The sequence below is a fragment of the Ursus arctos genome, unplaced genomic scaffold, assembly GCF_023065955.2.
Source record: "Ursus arctos isolate Adak ecotype North America unplaced genomic scaffold, UrsArc2.0 scaffold_33, whole genome shotgun sequence".
NCBI lineage: Eukaryota > Metazoa > Chordata > Mammalia > Carnivora > Ursidae > Ursus > Ursus arctos.
In genome coordinates this window covers 10,918,315-10,937,966 of record NW_026623019.1, presented here as the reverse complement: position 1 = coordinate 10,937,966, position 19,652 = coordinate 10,918,315, and the positions used below count along the sequence as shown (strand labels likewise).

Here is a 19,652-nt window from a genome sequence, read left to right as displayed (position 1 = left end):
AGCTCTACTGGAGGTGATAAGGACTCTGCCTCTCAATGGGAAGAGTATCAAAATCACACTGCAAGAGCATGTGGGATGACCACATGTGCTCATCCATTTGGGGAAAATAACAATCTGCCATGTGGAGAAAAGTAGGGTGTGTTGGGGGTTCTCAAGATTACCGCTAGATTCAATGATTTGCGAGGAGGACTCACAGGATTCAAAATATAGTTGTATTTGTGGCTATGATTTACTGCAGCAAATGGATACAAAGCAAAATTAGCAAAGGGGAAAGGCACATGGGCCGAAGTCCAGAGGAAACCAGGTACAAACTTCCAATAGTCTTCTGGTGAGTCACACAGGATGCATTAAATTACCCCAGCAAAGAACTGTGAAATGCTGTTTACTGGGGAAGCTCATTAGAGCCTCAGTGGCCAAGGTTTTTCTTGGGGGCTGGTCATAGAGGCACTCGTTGCCTTGCAATACCAGAATTCCAGACTCCCACAAGTTCAACGTGAACCATATTGTTTGCACAAACGGTTTAGGTGCAATGAGCCTCTCTCATTAGGGAATTCGAATCCCAAAAGTCAAGTTTCTAGATGCTAGCCAAGGGCCAACTTGCAAGCAGGCTTTTTAACAGATAACCGGCTCAGTTCTACTATGTTAGTTCTTTTCTGCAAACAAAGGATGGAAGATCTCTGAGAAAATGAAAGTTTTTTAAAGGAAGATTGAACACCTCCTAGAGGAACCATTTAAATTATGGAATCAAACTAAGCTCTAAATGGATTGAAGGATTAATGTTTTCCTACTGGTAGTGGGCTCAAAAAGGCAGCCAGTTATCAGTTAGACAATTTTCCTCTGCACATGTGAGTTGCAGACAGTTGTTGTATTCCCACACCCTAACATAATATTTACATGTCTGTTCAACATTTATTTAGTGGGAGTGGGAAGAAATGTTTAGAAATTGTCCATAGAAGCAGTTATGTGAATCACCACACATTGTTGTTGGCTGGTTCACTGTTCTGGTGCTACACAGACCCTGAGTGCTGACAACATTTATTTAAGATAGGATAATCACTACGAGCTTTTTCTGGGCCCTCCAGGTAGAAGAAGATCACAGGAAAAATTTGTCTGAGGTGTGGAATGGGTGGGTACCAGTGTGCAAGGGCTTACACAGAGCCAGACTGGAAGAGACATTTCACAGGAAGAACTTAGAGGACCTAGCAGGCCAACTGGGGATAAAGAAGCAAAGATGATCCATAGCTTCAAATCTGGATGGCTGGGAGAGTTCTAAAACCACAAAAAGGAATAAGAAAGACATGGAGACGGGGGAGAATTTGTTATAGGAGAGAAATGATGAGTCACATTTTAGACATTTTTAACGTGAGATGACATCAGTACAAAATCTTTGAAAGGTGGTGCTGTGGAATTGATGGCCTGGAGAGAGGTTAGTGCCCTACGCACAGTAGTAGTCACTGGCTGGGGAAAAATAGCTCTAAGGAAGAGTATTGGGACCATGGATGATAACTGAATACAAACTGTGAGTTACATAATTATACTGCATCAATTACTCCTGAGGTTGAAAATATTACCATAGCTATGTGTCCTTGTTCTTAGGAAATACACACTGAATTATTTATAGGCAAAGGGGCTCAATGTTTCCAGCCTACTCTCAAATGGTAAGCAATTGGTGACTCTGGGTAACGATTATATGGGAGCTCCTTTTGCTATTCTTGCAACTTTCCTGTAAGTTGGAAATTATATAAAATACATTACCCCAAAAAGGTAATGGTTGAGGAGCCATGGGAGTGGATGAATTCTCTGAGATTGCATAAAATGAGAAGCACAGAGTTCCAGATCCCAAGTCTTATGGACACTCATGGCTGGGTCTATAAAGAAGCCATGAAGGACAGAGAAGGAGAGGTATGAAGTGGGCAATGTCATAGATTCTTAAGGTCGAGGGAGGTGGAAGAATGCAGTGGTAGCCAACAAGTGCCCACTTCCAAAGAAACTTCATGGAGAGCAAGACCGGACAAAAGACAAACAGGGCTGTTTCAGAGAAACAGAGGAAGTCGAATGAAACATGCTGATAAAAGATGGAAAAAGAGTGACAGAGAAAGATACGCTGAGGGCAAACAGGCTCTGTAGAAACAGGAAGCGGTAAAGATGCAGCAAGAGAATCACTATGGGGAAAATCTGCCTTAAGGTTAAGAAAGCTTTCCTCCTTTTCTTCTCTTTCTCTTCTTTCTTCTTTCAAACAAATCATGGACAGACATGGTCAGGACATTACAGGAAGGTCCTCTTGGTGAGTGGGCTCCCCACTTGACCTTCTGTCATAATGAAGGACAAACGGCATATGGTTTTACTACCTATATCAATAAAATGTATCAGCGTAGCTTTAAGAGGCAGGTAGCCTGTTCTTAGAACCCCATCCCCTTCCCACCCCCCTCCCCATTGTCCCCTGAGTGCTACATTCTTACTCTGAGCACCGCTGTCTCCTGAACTTTCTTCTGAATAAAATGCCATGGCTGTTTCTTAGTCAACTGTGCACTCAGTCCTCACCCAGTTTTGGTTATACTTAGTCTTATTTGATTTCATCTTATTTCTTTGGGATCTTTTATTTTTTATAGTTTTATTTTTCAAGGTCATTTTCAGTTTTCAGCCTGCTGTCTGGAACATCAGTAACTCTGCCTAATTTAATGTTATATGATAATTTGAAAGCATAGTCTCAATTCCTTCATCCAGATCATCCATAAAAATGCATAATGTGTTGTTTCCTGGCCAAATCAGTCACTGTGAACTAACCTTGCGTCCACCATTACAGAGAGCCATTAGCCACCTGGCATTCATACAGCAAAGACCATTCTTCCCTAGCATGCCTGTAAGTGTGCTCGTTCGGGGTACTTTATTTAGTCTTCAAAAGGTATTTGAGGCAGCAAGCTTATTTATGTGAATGTCACACTGGATGGGGTAGTAAATAAATATATAGGTAGATTACTGTGAGATTTCATTTCATTATTTTCAGTATACATAAGGTATAAAATTCTTTAGCTGTTACATGCACTTGACTGAAGACCTGTCGTCCCCTAACGAGGTTGTCTTCTGTACACACATGCAGAGTGATGTGGGAGAAAAAGGACAATTTCCATACAGCCAAATCTACTTTACCAACCCTAGGGATCATGGAGGATAGGCATCTCAGACATTCACTTCTTCACTACTTAAAAATGATTTCATTTCTATTGGCTCTTTTCTTCTTCCAGTGACTACATTATAGACCTAAGAGTAACTGGCAAATGCAGCAACAACATACATGTTACCAGTTGGGTATACTTTTGTTATGTATCTAAGAAACATTTACTGTGCCTTTTTATTTGATAAAATTTTACAAAGGAAAACATTTGTAACCAGAAGGGGTATTCAACTAAAGGAAAATAGTCATGGAAAGTACAAGGCAGGTTAGGCTGTGGATATAAATATAAATATCTATATCATTAATGAGTCTGGTTTTTTATTTATTTTTCAAAGAAAAATATGGAGATCTATATGAACAATCACTTCACAAAATAAGCTGACTTTAAACAATATCATACAAACTTTAGTAATGGCCAGCATGAAAAAATAAGCAATATAGTATTAAACCTTAGCTACTGACACATTTTTTTTCTTTTTTATGCACAAATTTTGATTGGTCCTATCATCTTAATCATAGAAAAAATAAATATCATTTTTTTTCCTCAGTCTACATTATGTGAGGATACCTGCCACTATTTTATACTTATAATGGTATCGTTAGTTATAAAATTGAGGCCCAGAGTTCACATTTTTTAAAGATTTTTTCTTCTTTACAAAAGCCAATGTGTTCATCTTAGAAGTTAAACATAATTAAAAGAAAGAAATTAGAACTAAGCTTTTATGATCTGATGCAGAAACAAAAGGAGATCATATTACTTAGTTACTGAAGGCAATATAAAATGAAGGTATAGTTTTAAAGAAAACAGGGTTCTTTCTACTAAAAGGATACAACAACAACGAAAAATACTCGAAAATCTGAGCTTCCTGAGAATTAAGACCACAATTTCTCAACTGTTAGTGATGGATGAGATGAGCAGGAGTTAAAATACTCATTTCCTAATTTTCAAGTAGACTCAAATTAAATGTTTGCCAAGGTCCTTCATCAAAAAGATTACTTGATCATAAATAAATACTATTAGGATGGGACAGGATCAATGAAAGAGAATCAAATCACCTCAAATACGTAAATAGTGAAATCTGAGAACCAGAGAACCCATAAAGATCATTTTGTCTATATTACTGAGAGTTCTCCAGAGAAATGGAACCAATAAGAAATAGATAAATGGATAGATATGGACAGATGGACGGATAAATAGGTAGACAGATACGAAGGATGTCTACTTATCTATCCATCATATCTATCTCCTATTTGTTCTATTTCTACATGTTTGTGACAAATGTTGACCCTTGAACAATATGGGTTTGAACTGTGCAGGTCCAATTTTACAGAGATTTTTTTAAAAATAAATACAGTACAGTACTGTAAACGTATTTTTTCTTCCTATGATTTTCTTAATAACATTTTTTCTCTAGCTTAGTTTATTGTAATAATACAGTATATAATACACATACAAAATGTGTGTTAATCAACTGTTTATGTGATCATTAAGGCTTCTGGTCAACTGTAGGCTATTAGTAGTTAAGTTTTTGGTGAGTCAAAAATTATATGTGGATTTTTTACTGTGTGGGGGGTCAGTCCCCCTAACTCCCACATTATTCAAGGGTCAACTGTGTACATATATATACTGACAGAGAGAAAGAGAGAGAGAGAGAGAGAGAGAGGTCCTTCCTTCCTTCCTTCCTTCCTTCCTTCCTTCCTTCCTTCCTTCCTTCCTTCCCTCCTTCCTTCCTCTTACCTATTAGCAACTATATAGTCCCCCAAATAAGGCAAATCCTCTTGTATCCCAGCCTGGGAAAGCTGTGAATCCTGTGGAGCTATATGAACAATTGCCAGCAAGTCCTAAAATTGAAACTGGGGACTAGGAAATGTGATCCCTTAACGCTGGCAGAATACCATGAGACTCAGAACTGGAACTGTTTTGCTTATAAGGTACAAATCAAATCTATGTGTATATGTATAAGGTCAGCACACACATATACTACACAATGAGATCTTTCAGGCATTATTTTAGATTGAGGAAGGCCACCATTTCCTTCTGAACCCAAGCAATAGAGGGCTGTTTCTATGGTTAGCTAATAGCAGTATTTTGGAACACCCTGACATCAATCAAAAAATATTAGGTAGAACCACATGACCCCTTCCCTCTTCTCCAAATTCACTTCCCACCCCTACCTCATTTGTAGAATAATCTAAAACTCTTTCTAATTTTAGCCAATAGTCAATGTAATGAGATAAACAAGGATATTCAGCAAATGGCCATTATTCTTTTGTCAGTAGATACTGAGTTAGAATGTTAACAGGACAAAAAAGAGAAAATTAAACAGTAGATATATTAAGATTCAGGGAAAATAGTAAAATAAAAGTCATGAAAACACATCCTAGGACCTGAGACATTACCTAGTCAAAAAAGTACACTTCATTCTGAACTAAAAGCTTATACATATTTATTCCATGTGGCCAATTTAGATGACACAACTTTGCATGCTATTATGTTTTTAAAAGAGAACCAGCAAAAGAAAAGGACTGTATACTGGAATGAAATTATGGAAGATCATGGGGGCACAGAATGGAGCAAAGATACAAAGAGAGGATTCTAAAAAGAAAAGGGAATCAAAGCTAATTTAGTTCAGAGAAGTGATGCTTCCTACAGAACCCCCAATCTGTGCTAGATTCACTTTCTGTCTTAGCTTTTGGATGTTTTCAGCAAGTCATTCTTTTTCTTCTCTTGTTTTTAAGGACCCTGGTAGACAGACATCCCTTCTTAGGAAGCAGAAAACTAAAGGCAATTCCAGCCTTTGGGGGTTTTCTTGCATGTGAATGAGCCTAACTGAACAACAAAGGGCTCTTAAAGATTGCTGTCCACCTCTGACTCACAGCCAAGATGCATTTTGGTCTGGGATAATACTCAAAAGTATTTATCAATCAGGGGCGCCTGGGTGGCACAGCGGTTAAGCGTCTGCCTTCAGCTCAGGGCGTGATCCCAGCATTATGGGATCGAGCCTCACGTCAGGCTCCTCCGCTATGAGCCTGCTTCTTCCTCTCCCACTCCCCCTGCTTGTGTTCCCTCTCTCGCTGGCTGTCTCTATCTCTGTCTAATAAATAAATAAAATCTTAAAAAAAAAAGTATTTATCAATCAGTATAGTCACTCAGACTGGGCAAGTCCTAAAGGCCCCTGGTTGGGCAAGTATTAAACTTCCAGAAGGTCCAGTCTGGGCCCACTCAACCAGGAAGCACAGGAGGCCTAGTGCCTAGAGCCCACGGTACATTTGGGAGCTCAAAAAAATGTTTTCATTTCTTTTAAAATCAGAATTTTCAAGATGAATCTAGTAACAAGGTGAAGGTACTTAGTGCCATTAAATTCCACACTAAACAAGGCAGAATAGTAAATTTTATAATACATATATTTTTCCGTAATAAAAAATGCAGATGCCATTTTGAAAAACTAACTCTATTAAACATAGAAACTCATAGCTAAGCCAGGAAATGTTGCTGGCCATTTAATATTCATTAAGATCTTAGGGCAGCAACTGATGGTAGCTATTATACAGAAAGTTTTGCTCAAAATAGGGTACAAGAGTCCAAAAGTATTTCCCAGGGAAAAAAATGAGTATTGTATGCTTTTGTTCTGTGTAATAACACCCATTGGTACATTGGTAATAATTTCAAGAGGGTTAACAGTAACATGGTCATATAACATGACCATAAAATATAATAATACAGTCATAAATAGGCAAGAAGACAAACAGCCAAAGAAATATATTTCTTTAATAAGCTTTTAAATCCACGCCCTGCCATCAAAAGTGAATATGATCCAACTTGGATTGTATTTGTCTTTATACCAGTGCAGTTGTACAATATATTTTGTTTTATTTTTTAATGGAAGAAGGAGCCCATAATGGCAAAGGTCCTAAGGGTCTAGGAAAGTCATAATGCAGTCCTGAGTCCTGGGAGTCTAGGGAAGGGGCTGGGGCTACTCAGGGGCCAGGGTTCTGGGGAACTCAAGGTGACAGCAAACCAATAAGCACAGAAATATCAGTATTTTAACAATATTATATCTGTACCAGTGCAATGAGCCCCAGTGGTAGGACAGGTCATCTTGCTGCTGCAGAGAACAATGTTAGAGACGCAGCCTCTTTTCATACCTACTGTGCCACATGGCAGGGATTCCTCAAAGTTGGTTTGGAATGCATTCCAGCTTCATTTTTTTAAAAAAGATTTTATTTATTTATTTGACAGAGAGATAGAAAGAGCCAGAGAGCACAAGCGGGGGGGGGGGGCGCAGAGGGAGGGGGAGAAGCAGACTCCCTGCTCAGCATGGATCCTGACATAAGGCTGGATCCCAGGACCTTGGAATCATGACCTGAGCCAAAGGCAGACGCTTAAGCAACTGAGCCACCCCGGTGCCCCACATACCAATTTTAAAACATAATTCTCTATTAAAAACTTCCTTAGCTTTCTGTCTCTGAGTGAACTAAGTAAGACATGGAACATTTCTGGGGTTCAAGCTACCCATATGTTTGGAAAGGTCATTCAATAGGCAGCTCTATTTAGGAAAACAAAATGATACTTCACATTGATAATGACCAACCAGATGTACCCAAATGGCAGCTGCATGACTGGAAGGAGCTATTAGGCTCCAAAATGCTCCCACTGAGGGCTTGGTCATTTGACTCAGTCCTTGGCATTACCTTTCTTTCCTGCTGTCCTGTAGGTTGATTTCCAACAGCCATATTTAGAATCTTGCCTACACTCTGGCTTACCACTTTTTTCACCCTCTCAAGTCAATGGCTTTGATTCCATTATAGAAATTCAGTCCCATGTCCACATCCTGGGCTCCGTCATTCTCCTGAATTGTTCTACATCTGAAATTCCAATAAGTTCCAGTATATCCCCTTTGCTCATTACCTCCAATTCTTCCAGCTCTCTCACCCCTTCACTATTGCCATGCTTGGTTTTTTTTCTCGACATTCTCATTCCTCTGACCCTTCAACTTCCTGAGTTTGCTACTCTCTGCCTGAACTAACTCTCTTCCTTACTCATCCTGATTGTGCTCGGTCAACTCTCCATCTTCAAACTCAGCTCACTTGTCCTTTATCCTAAAAGCTTCTGTACTCTTTAAACAGCCAGCCTTGGACCAATCATCTAACGTACGCTCTCTCTAAATTTTCCTCTATTTTGGTTCTTTGGGAGAAGGATGGGGAAGCTTTTAAGAGAAGGTATCTTTCGTTGAAATTGGGGTGAGCCATAAAAGTATCCAACTTAAGAGGTGGACTTCTGAGGACGGAGCTTGCAATTCTCTTCCTTTTCTCTCCTTGAAAATGATTTCATAGCTTCCTAATACTCTGTATTTATTTACTCATGTCTAGAGCTATGGGATGATAACTTGCACTCACTTTAGAATTCCTATAATGCTATCCCACTTTACGCAAGTATCAATTAAACAAATATAAGAAATGATAATATAGGGGCACCTGGGTGGCTCAGTCGTTAAGCGTCTGCCTTCGGCTCAGGGCGTGATCCCAGCGTTCTGGGATCAAGCCCCACATCAGACTCCTCTGCTGGGAGCCTGCTTATTCCTCTCCCACTCCCCCTGCTTGTCTCTCTCTCTCACTGGCTGTCTCTCTCACTGGCTGTCTCTGTGTCAAATAAATAAATAAAATCTTTAAAAAAAAAGAAATGATAATATAAAAATTAATAGTTTCAGTTCATGCAAAACATTTGAAATATGAGTCCAGTATTTTAGGATTTCTTCAGTAATTGCATAATTGCAAAGGCTGTAGCCTGAGAATGGTGTAATGTGTTTATGCTAAGTCCACATGGTGAAGTCTCTAGCAAGAAAAAAATATTCTCTTTGTCAGTATTTTATGAATCATACACTTGTTTATGTGCACAGTAACTTCTATGTCAGAGTTCAGTCACTATTCTACTGTTATTTAACCACTTGCTGTCATTATAATCTAAATTTTTCTTTTTGTACCCTATAACAATGTAACAAGGTAAGCATTCATTGAATGGGGGCGCTAGAAGCAGTGCTAAAAAACATGCCTCAACATCAATTACTTTGGCAAGGAACTTGGAAGTGAGTGAACAAAACTCTAAATAAGCCAAATAACGGCCAGGGCATGCTGTGCTGTTAGTGTGGAAACAAGCAACATGAGAAATATTAGAAATAATGTTAAAAAAACTAAAAGCACGAATATACAGCACAATGGCCAATGATTTATGCACCCTGAGAATACATCTCACATTCTTTATCTTTATGCTTGTGGAGAAATCAGTCCTTTAAAAGTTTGTGGGTTTTTAATTATGTGTCTTGCAACTACCTTTTGTTTAGAGATGCAGCCAGATCCTGTATATATAAGGAAATGGACCTGAACTGCATTTTTAAATAATATATTTGTTTCCTTCTGGTTTTTCTGATTTTAAGCCATCATGCTTGTTGCACTGGAAAATTCTAAAATGTGTAAAGACAAAGAACTCACCTAGAATCTCACCATCCAATGGCCAACTTTACTAGCATTTTGACAGTTTCTTTGGTTTTTCCTCTATATTTTTGCATAGTTTATACATACATAATATTTACATATTATATTAACATAATAAATTTTATATGCATACAATTTTGTATCTTAATATTTTTCTTAACCTTAAATCAAGATTTATCAGGACACTAAGAACCATTTATGGACATTATAAAGGCTACAAAATAACTCATCGTGCAACTGCAACATATTTAATAGAACTACTCCTAATACTAAAACATTAGATACTTTCCAAGTTTTGCCATTACAAATAATTCTGTGATGAGTATCCTTGGATATAAATTTTATCCCTAGTTGAGTTATTTTTCTCTGAGGAAGTTTCTTAGAAGGAAAATTATGAGATCAAATAGTATCTGGATACATATTGCCAAATTCTTTTCCAGAAAGATTAAAACAATTTACAGTCTTCCTGGCAACAGATGAAAGTATTCATTTCATCCCATCTTCAACCATTAAATATTATTATTTTTTAAAATATTGCCAATTTTATTAGCAAAAAAAATTTTTTATTGTTTTAATTCACATCTTTTAATATTTGTAAATTGGGATTTTTCCCTGTATTAGCTAGTTTTACATTTTTTGCTTTATAAATTGTCTATATATTGTCCTTTGCTCTTTCCCTAGTGTCTTAACAATTTTCCTGCCAATAATATATAATACATATATATTACCAATTAGGTATTAATCTATAAGCTACCATATTTGCTTTCTTTATGGTTTGAATGATCTTTTTTGATGAGAAAAAATAAATAAGACTATAACATATAACATAGGGTCATGGATCCTATACTTCCCTAAATTGGTTTTACTCTGGTTTCAAAAACTTTTGATTATTCTCATCTGTTTATTATTTCAAATAACTCTTATAATCTCAGAGTTCTAATGGAAAACAAAATCCATTTTTAATATAATTATTAAATTTATGAATTTAATCATAATTAATTTAGTTTTCCAGTTTCCTAAAATGGTTGTTATTCCCTTGTAGTCAAGATTTCTGTATCAGTTATCTTTGGGTGTACATTTGTTAAAATAAACTTAATGGAATTTATTATTATCTTCTTGGAACCTTTCATGGGTTGCAGTCAGAGAGCAGCTGAAGCTCAAGTAGGCTGGACATCCAACATGGCTTCCTCACTCATGAATCAAGCTCATCAGTGCTCCTCCTCATGGCCTCCCCTTCCAGCCGAGTGCCTCGATTTCCTACATGGAAGCTCAGGGCTCCAAGACTTGGAAGCAGTCTTCTTCAATCTAGCCTAGACCTGGCATAGTGTCACTGTTGCCATGTTCTATTGATCAAATCAGTTCCCTGACAGCTCAGATTCAAAAGAGGGGACATCATTCACCTTGCTGTGGGGAAGTGGCTTGTGGAAAGCCCACCATCTTTGGAGACAAACTACCACCTCTTCTTTATTGATCTTTATTTGGTTTAGAATTTTCTTCACAAAAGTATTTAAAATTTGTGTTGCTACAGTAATTTGTGTTTTTTTTTCTTTTACAGTTTACTAAGCAGTGCTGATATGAAGCAAAGATATTATTTTTGATATACTTATTTTGTATTCAATCACCTTACTAAATGGTCTGATTTCTACTAATTACTTCTCAATTTAATATCTTAGTTCTCCTAGGAAGATAATCATACTCTCTGAAAATAAAGATGACTTTATTTCCTCCTCTTTTTCTATAGTTAAATCTCTTACCTATTGTACCAGTCAAGACTTCCATAACAAAACTAAGAGGAAGCAGCCTTATTTTGTTTCTGTTGTTTAATTTTTTAAGTACAAGTAAAATGAAGTTATAAACTGGACATATTTTATCAACACGCACATCTCCCAGAGCTAAATTACACCACTTACTTTTACATGTCAATGCAATACAAATGAATTGAAAGGTAGGTTTTTTTTTTTTTTTAAGAATTTATTTATTTATTTGACAGAGATAGAGACAGCCAGCGAGAGAGGGAACACAAGCAGGGGGAGTGGGAGAGGAAGAAGCAGGCTCATAGCGGAGGAGCCTGATGTGGGGCACGATCCCATAACGCCGGGATCACGCCCTGAGCCAAAGGCAGAAGCTTAACCGCTGTGCCACCCAGGCGCCCCGAAAGGTAGGTTTTTATTCCAGATAAATTGAATTCAGGGAAAAGGACAATAAGACAAGAAAATGACTAATACATTTTGGACACTGCAATATTTTCTTCCTGAAATCTATAAACTTCCAAAACTAAATCATAACCATAAAACATTCCACTGACTCTCACTAATAGCTAATATCTCTAAATAAATGTACAATATCATAAATCTCAGCAATTTGTCCTTTCTTCCCAAGCTTGACTATTTACACTAGATGTAAAGAATCATTTGAAGTACATAAATAAGTAAGTATCAGAATAAGGCTTTTCAGCCATTTTATACTCACAAGTGGCTGGTAATCATATGGTGGAGCACACTCTTCAGCATATGTGGTCGATGCACACCTAAGAGGGATAAGTCAGTATCTGAGAGAAGAACGACTCCAAAAAGAACGATATTCAAAATGTTTAGTGTTACATACTTTACATTAAATAAAAACGTTTCAAGGAAGATTGGCCCTAATAAAAATGTTAAAACCTCCAACTGTCCCAGACCTTGTTTATAACATTACCTACCACCACAGGATGCCCTTCCTTCAACTACTTCCAATTCAGCACCACTTACTACTCTCCTGTACTAATGATAGGCTACCAATCCCAAGGCCTTGAGCTTCGGTGCATTCCAAACTTGTGGGATTCTCTTTATCACCCACTTTCTGCCCCTCAACCCTTTTTGACCCTATGCCCCATGTTCTCTGCTAGATGACAACTGAAAAAGATAAGAGAAGACAACCAGGTGGACTGAGATTATATAGCTTTCCCAACTTCCACCCCATTAAACACATAGCAACGCTGAATAAATACATCCTCCCTCCCCCAAGTCTGTAAGCACAGCTAAGCTCCAAAGGGAAACCCTAAGGTGCCGGAAATGAAGAGGATACTCACTAGAATGGGAAGCCATAAGATGATGTGCCAAGGCTAGAAGCTGGAGTTTGAACTGCATATGAAGGGCTCGAGATGTGGCCTTGGGTTCACAGAAGGCAAAGAGCTAAACTCCTACTTATAGCCAGGAGCCTGTGAAGTCCGTACCCTCATATAAAAGAAACCAAAGAAACTCCAGCCACCAGTCCAGAGAAACTTGCAAAAAAGCTTCTCTGTTTGGAACTCAAGGTGGGAGAAAAATTGTTCTCTTACGAGAAATAATTATATAAATTTTAGAAAGCCCTACTTCTGTTTCTGGCAATATTATGGGACTAGACAATCAAAGAAACTCCTCTGAGAATTGCACACTTAAAAATATTGGGCACAAGGAAATTTGAACATTTTAATGCATGGCTATGCTGGTGGGAAAGAGAATTTAACAGGTAAAAGAATTCCAAAATAACAAGGAAGGCGAACTCAGAATGGTTATTGGGTATAGGTGCTAATATTTTACCTGGTGGTAACCACCGGTTCCAGAAACCAGGTGTGGTTTCCAAAATAATAGTATTAGCACTACCTGGAAACTTGTTAGGAATACAAACAACGGGACCCAGCCCCAATCTGCTGAATTAGAAACCTGGGGGTAAGGCCCAGCAGTCTGTGTTTTAACAAGCCCTCTACGTGATGCTGATGCGTGCTCAAGTTTGAGTACCAGCAACTAAAAGAACAAAAATTAGAATACACTTTTCAAACTAGCAAATAAATTCTTTTAAAAGACCAAGCTAATAAAAAAGCAGGAAAGGAGAAGAATAAAAGGAAGAAAGGAAAATCACTTCTGCTCATCAAATTAAAATCATAAAAATAAAAATCTTTGCAATGACAATGAAAGTAAAGAATTAAACTCATCAGTGAAAGTATTTCTTGAATTCAACTGAACGTCAATGTGTATTACATAGTACAACTCCATGATTCTATACCTAGAATAAAATTATTTTCGAAGAAAATTTGAAAGCAAAAGCATATAAAAAGACACATCCACAAAATATTAACTGGAAGTAAGTTAGTGTTCTTATATTAATATAATATGTAATTGACTTTGAGTCAAAATTTATTAGTTATAAAGATCATTACCTACTAATTAAAGGAACAAGCACCAGGAAGATCTTAAGTCAATAAACCTAACAACACAGCATATATAAGTAAAAAAAAAATGACAGAATCACAAATATAAAATGACAAATCCACAGTCAGGACAAGATTGTTACACATTCCTGGATCCCTAAGCCCAAATATTTACATATATCCTCCAAAACCATATAGATCAACAGCAAAAGCAAATGAAATCACACAATCACCCATGCCAACAGTATAACAGAGGCTAGAGAAGACTACAAATTTCAGTTTACGTGTAGGTGGGAGAACAATCCAGAATCAGTAGCACCAGATCCGGAGCCCATTCTGGAGCAAAATCAGGTGGGGATTACATGGAAGAGGGGAGAGGGTTGCAAGTCCCTAATGGGGATGGAACACAGAAGGCATCACCCCCAGAAAGAAAGCATCCTTCTCTGATGGGGAAATACTGAGAATAAGTCAGAGACTAGAGGATGTGAACATTGGCTTTCCAAGAAAGTGGCCTGGAAAGCATCAAGACCATAGTAGCAGTCTTGGAAAGGTGCTGTCTCTGGGAAAGTTAAGGGTCCTAGAACTACCACTCTTTAAAAAAAGATGCCTTTAATGAAATAAAGTTCACTTCACTGTTCCAACAGTAGAGGGCACTCTTGAACTAAGAGATTGAGAAAACTGCTCAATGTCTCATTGCCCCTCTTTAGAATACCAGATTGCTGCTAGTCCAGGAAAATTGAACATACTTAAAATGAACAGAGAAGTGCAACATTACTGTAAGAAGAAAACAGTAAATGGGAATCAAAACTAAGCTGATGAAAACCCTCTCCAGAAACATTCCCAAATAGTCACAGAAGTCCTTCATCAGTATTTCTATTTGATGAACTGGATTCTATTCTATGTACTGGAGATTCAAGAAAATGCAGTAAAACAAGAAAAAGAAGCATAAGTGTAATAACTGGAGTGGAAGAAACAAAATTTTCATCTTCCACAGATATAAGACTGTCTACATTAAAAATTCCAAGAGAATCTACAAATGATAACAATAGGCAAGTTTCACGAAGGTTGTTGGATACAAGATCAATATACAAAAATAGCATACCCATATGCCAGCAACAAGAAATTAGAAAGCATAATTAAAGTGGAAATGTCCCATTTATAACTGCAATAAAATCTCTAATGTTCCTATAGGAATACATCTAACAGAAGATTTAAAAGACATTTATGACAAAAATTAACAAAATTTGCTAAAGGACATAAAATAACTCCTTTATTTATAGACTCAATACATGTTACACATACACACATGTGTGTATTTATAATTTCTAGAACAGTTTACAATCTGACATTTTATATATAACTCGATTAAATTATAATTTAAAATTTCTATTGATCAAAAGACACCATAAACAGTGTTACAAGAGAAGTCATAGACAAAAAGATGATATTTATTATAAAATTAAGTCAAATAATATTAGTATCCAGAATAAATAAAAAATTCTTAGAAATCAATAAAAGACAATATCCTATACAAAAATGGCCTAAAGTTATAAATAGTTCAGAGTAGAAGAAAACAAAATGGCCAATCAATACTTGAAAAAAATTCAGTCTTAAAAGTGTCTTAAATTCGGTAGTGAAATGCAAAGTAAAACAATAACATGCCATTTTATACATTTTATATCCATTTGGTAAAAATTTAAAATCTCTACAATGTTTATAAGGATATGAAAGTATGAGCATATTCATACACTACTAGTGGCAACATCTTACAAAATTGAAGGTGCATATATTTAATAGCCAGCAATTATATTTCTGAATATTAAGAAATCCTTGCATAGTATATACTCAGGAAGACACATATAAGGATATTCAATGCAGCTTTATTTGTAACAATTGGAAGCCAATGTCTATCAATATGGTGCATATATTAGATGACTCTGTAAGTCATGATAAATTGTCTCCCTAAAAAAATAAGAAGCAAATACGGCAAAAATATTAACTTACATTATAACTGGGTAATAAGGAGATAGGTGTTTGAAGAGTATTTCATATGGAAATATTCCATAATCTTAAAATGTTTAAGGGTTAATAGATGACAGTGAACTTGTTTCCATACCTTATTCTCATCCAAAGTTATGACCCAGATGGTATAATTATCAGTCAAATAGAGTGTTGCTTTGCGCAGGCCAATTTGAAAGGCATCTCTCAATGCACTTAAAGCAGGCAGAAACCCACTCCACCCAAGCTCAGGCCCTTCTCCCTCTCTTTATTATCACCTCCCAGCACAGAGTCTGATACAAGGTAGGCACTGAGAAATTGATCAAATGCATGAAGCAATAAAAGTAAAATTAGAATATAAAAAGACATAGATTTACTACAAGAAATCAAAGTAAATAAAGGTGGAAGGTTAAAATATTCAGTGATCTTTCTGAAAATGTAATGTGGCTCAACAATACGGAAACTTTTATGATACTGAATGATGACTGTCAGTGACTCAGTTATAAACCATATGATATAACCCCCCCATCCCCACTTTTTAATCTGAAGAGCAGGGCAAAAATCTTCAAGTGATATATTTCATCCGATTTGAAACAAGATGGCCTTTTGAAAAGAAAACCATGGAAATCAACATAGATCTTCCTCTTAGATATCAGCTGAAGGCTATAGCCAAATAAAGAATATAATGAAAGAATAAGTCCATTAGAAGGGAAATGGCCTTCGGAGAAACTCAAGAAGGCGAGATGAGAAAACTAAGGGAGGCATGGGTTCTTGGCCTGAGGAAGAGGTGTCCTGGCTCATAAACAGACCTCTCCGGAGGTTCCAGGAGCAGAGCTGCAGTACACCAAAGTCAGTGCTCCAGTCTGACTTACGACAGCCAACAATAACTTTAGCTCATTGTCTGGAATCATCTCAAGTAAGCCTGTCCCACGCTCCACCACTCCATCACTACCCGTAGCTGATAGGTCCAGATATCAGCCTCCAGCTCAGATTCCATCAGGACTCTACCATGGGATTCCTTTCCATGGATAAATGAGGAAGGGTCAGTCAGTTTCCTGTGAGAAGAACTATGGGATGTAAAGTCCCTCCCCTCGGAGGGAGAAAGGGAAGCCAACAGGAAGAGAATCCTGGTCCTGATTCCAGTGGTCTCCGAAGCTCAGTTCTTCCAAGGACTTTCCCAGAGTTCCGTGTGGTAATTCAAACTCTTTTAATAAACTCTCTTTTTGGCTCAAGGTAATTTAAATTGTACATTTTTTACTTAAAACTGAAGAGTCCTATTTTAATCAGGTAATCAGAGTCTGAGGCCATTGACCATTGCAATCTTATAACTAACTCACCTTATTCTGATTCCAAACACTCTGTACAACATTGTGATTATAGTTTGCCTTCCTTTTTCTTCTTCTCTTTTCCCCCCCTGTTAGGCTGACATGACTGGTGTGCTTGAACATTTTATTTCTCATTATATATTAACTAATTAAAATACTGGCTTTTCTTGTGGGTTTAATGAGCATAAGTCAATCTCCATGAGTCAGATAAATTCTGAAGCACAGAGAAAATGGCCTTTCTGGAAATGTAAAACTGCAGACCAGATGCTGGTAAATTTACCAGTATAATGCCATGCTGTAAGAACACTTGGAAGGTGGACAGCTGGCTTTTGCCCAGCACCACCCACAGTTTGCCGCACATGCCCTCTCCAACCTTTAGTGGTTTTAAGTTGGAGAACAACTAAAGGTGATCTACAAGATAAAAAAGGGAAAGAAGTCTGATATTGAAATTATTATTAAAGCCATGGAATTAGTTAAAATGACTACAACTGCCTACAACTACAACTGATATCGAAGTGATTATTAAAGCTACGGTATTAGTTAAAATGGCTACAACCGCACTAACCTCTGTGGTAACATGTGTGAATCTGTGACCAAAACCCATGAAATCACGGTTTCTTAAACTTGGAAGAACTTTAAAGGTCAACTGCTTCTTTTCTGTTTTGTCTGAAGGAGAGGCAGATATTCCGGCAGCAGCAACAAGGGAACGTGACATCTACTCAGCAAATCAGATGGTCCCACCTCAGAGTCTGAACCTGAGTAAGTGACTCGAAGACCCCAAAAAGTAGAGAATTAATTTGGAATAAATCCCCTTGCTGGCAGCAGGAGAGGCAGAGCCCACCATTTAGGATGGGTATAGCCCCTCTGGCTATGGATCCTACTTGACTCTGTGTGGTAAGAGAGAAGGGGAGCTTACAACCTTTCTGGGAAATTCTGTCTCATTCTTAAAAGAAATCATCATTCTTTTTTAATCTCAAACTGAGCAGAGATTCCTCTTCCTTCTACCTCTGGAACGAAGCCATGCAGAGCAAATCTGATCGTTCTTCCACATCTGCTGAATGCCAGGCCTTTTTTTAATGTACCACTAATTTACCCTCAAACTTCCCCAGCTGAGTAATTCTCATCTCAATATGTTCAGTTAATTTTACTTCTTGAGAACATTTCTCTTAGAGACTTCTGTTCTCTCTAGTCTCAGGACATGGTTCTCCAAAGCTGCTGCACAGCCAGCACGTTGGTGAGCTTAGTCGTGGGGATAACTGCCATGGCTCTCCTGTGAAGGATTTTCTATTTGGTCGGGGGGGGGGGGGTCCTCTCATCTTTCTCTATCTTTGTTTACTCCCTCATTTAAAAAATAATTAACATACAGTGTTAGATTAGTTTCAGATGTGCAATATGATTCAACAATTCTATACATGACTCAGTGCTCCTCACGAGAAGTGTACTCTTCATCCCCCTTCTCTATTTCACTCACCCCCCCCCCCCATTTACCTCCCCCGTAGCCACCACTAGTTTATTCTCTGTATTTAGAAGTCTGGTTTTTTTGTTTGTCTCTTGTTTTCTTTGTTGTTCATTTGTTTTATTTCTTAAACTCCACATATGAATGAAATCATACCTTATTTGTCCTTCTCTGACTGACTTATTTTACTTAGCATTATACCCTTAGGTCCACCGTAGGTATCAACCTTGAGGAAGTTAGTGGGCAAGAAGTGGAGAGAACAGATGAAATAGAGGACAATTTGAGTCTGCTTTTACTCCGGATCCAAGCTAAGCCCTTGCTAAGTTCCCTAGCAGTTTGGAAGCAGTTCTCCCCTTCCATCAAGAACACACCTGAAAACCCAGAGATTTTAGTCTCTGCTTTTACCACCAAGTGGTCATGGGGCCTTCAGCAAGTCATTTAAACCCTTTACATCTTAATTACCCCATCAGTATCTCTTCCATAAATACTTACAGACTAGAAGGACAGATTAATTAATGAGAAATTGGATTCTTTGATTATCTCTGTGCTTTGATTTCCTTGCCTGTACAATTAGGAAGATACCTACTCATAGGACCTTGTATAAATGTTAGGAGGAAACAGATAATAGATAATGCATGTGAAAGTACTTTGAAGGAAATGGAGCACTCTACACATTTCAGCATGAAATACAATGTACTATAGTTACTAAGGACACAAGCTCTGCAGTCACACAGACCAGACATGAGTTTAAAACCCAGCTCTGAGCCCTACAGGAGGTATTACGGGGGGTTCTATAAAAGTAAAAAGGCCCCAAGAGTGATACAAAACAGAAAGTCACAGCCAATACAAACAAAGACTTTACTGACAACATGGCAGAATTAAAAGCATATCTCTCAGTACTCAGCCTGAACATTAATGGTTTAAATTCTTGCTTTAAATGCCACAGGGTTGCAGATTGGATAAAAAGAAATGACCCATCCATTTGCTGTCTACAAGAGACTCATTTTGAACCCAAAGATGCATTCAGACTGAGAGTAAGGGGATGGA

The 19,652-nt window shown here is 37.6% G+C and overlaps 2 protein-coding genes across 7 annotated transcripts in view; both read right to left on the bottom strand.

Annotated features, from left to right (window-relative positions):
- The window catches only part of MAMDC2 (MAM domain containing 2), a 374,048-nt gene that overhangs the window by 266,764 nt on the left and 87,632 nt on the right, over window positions 1-19,652 (bottom strand). For all 5 annotated transcript variants that reach the window (XM_048218282.2, XM_048218280.2, XM_057305609.1 and 2 more), the window contains one exon: window positions 12,131-12,188. The gene's annotated coding sequence lies outside the window, so the exon portion shown is untranslated. The remainder of the gene's footprint in view (window positions 1-12,130; window positions 12,189-19,652) is intronic.
- Window positions 1-19,652, bottom strand: part of CFAP95 (cilia and flagella associated protein 95) — a 113,057-nt gene that overhangs the window by 5,773 nt on the left and 87,632 nt on the right. For both annotated transcript variants that reach the window (XM_026519348.4, XM_026519349.3), the window contains one exon: window positions 12,131-12,188. In XM_026519348.4, the coding sequence (XP_026375133.1) occupies window positions 12,131-12,188 (58 nt within the window). The remainder of the gene's footprint in view (window positions 1-12,130; window positions 12,189-19,652) is intronic.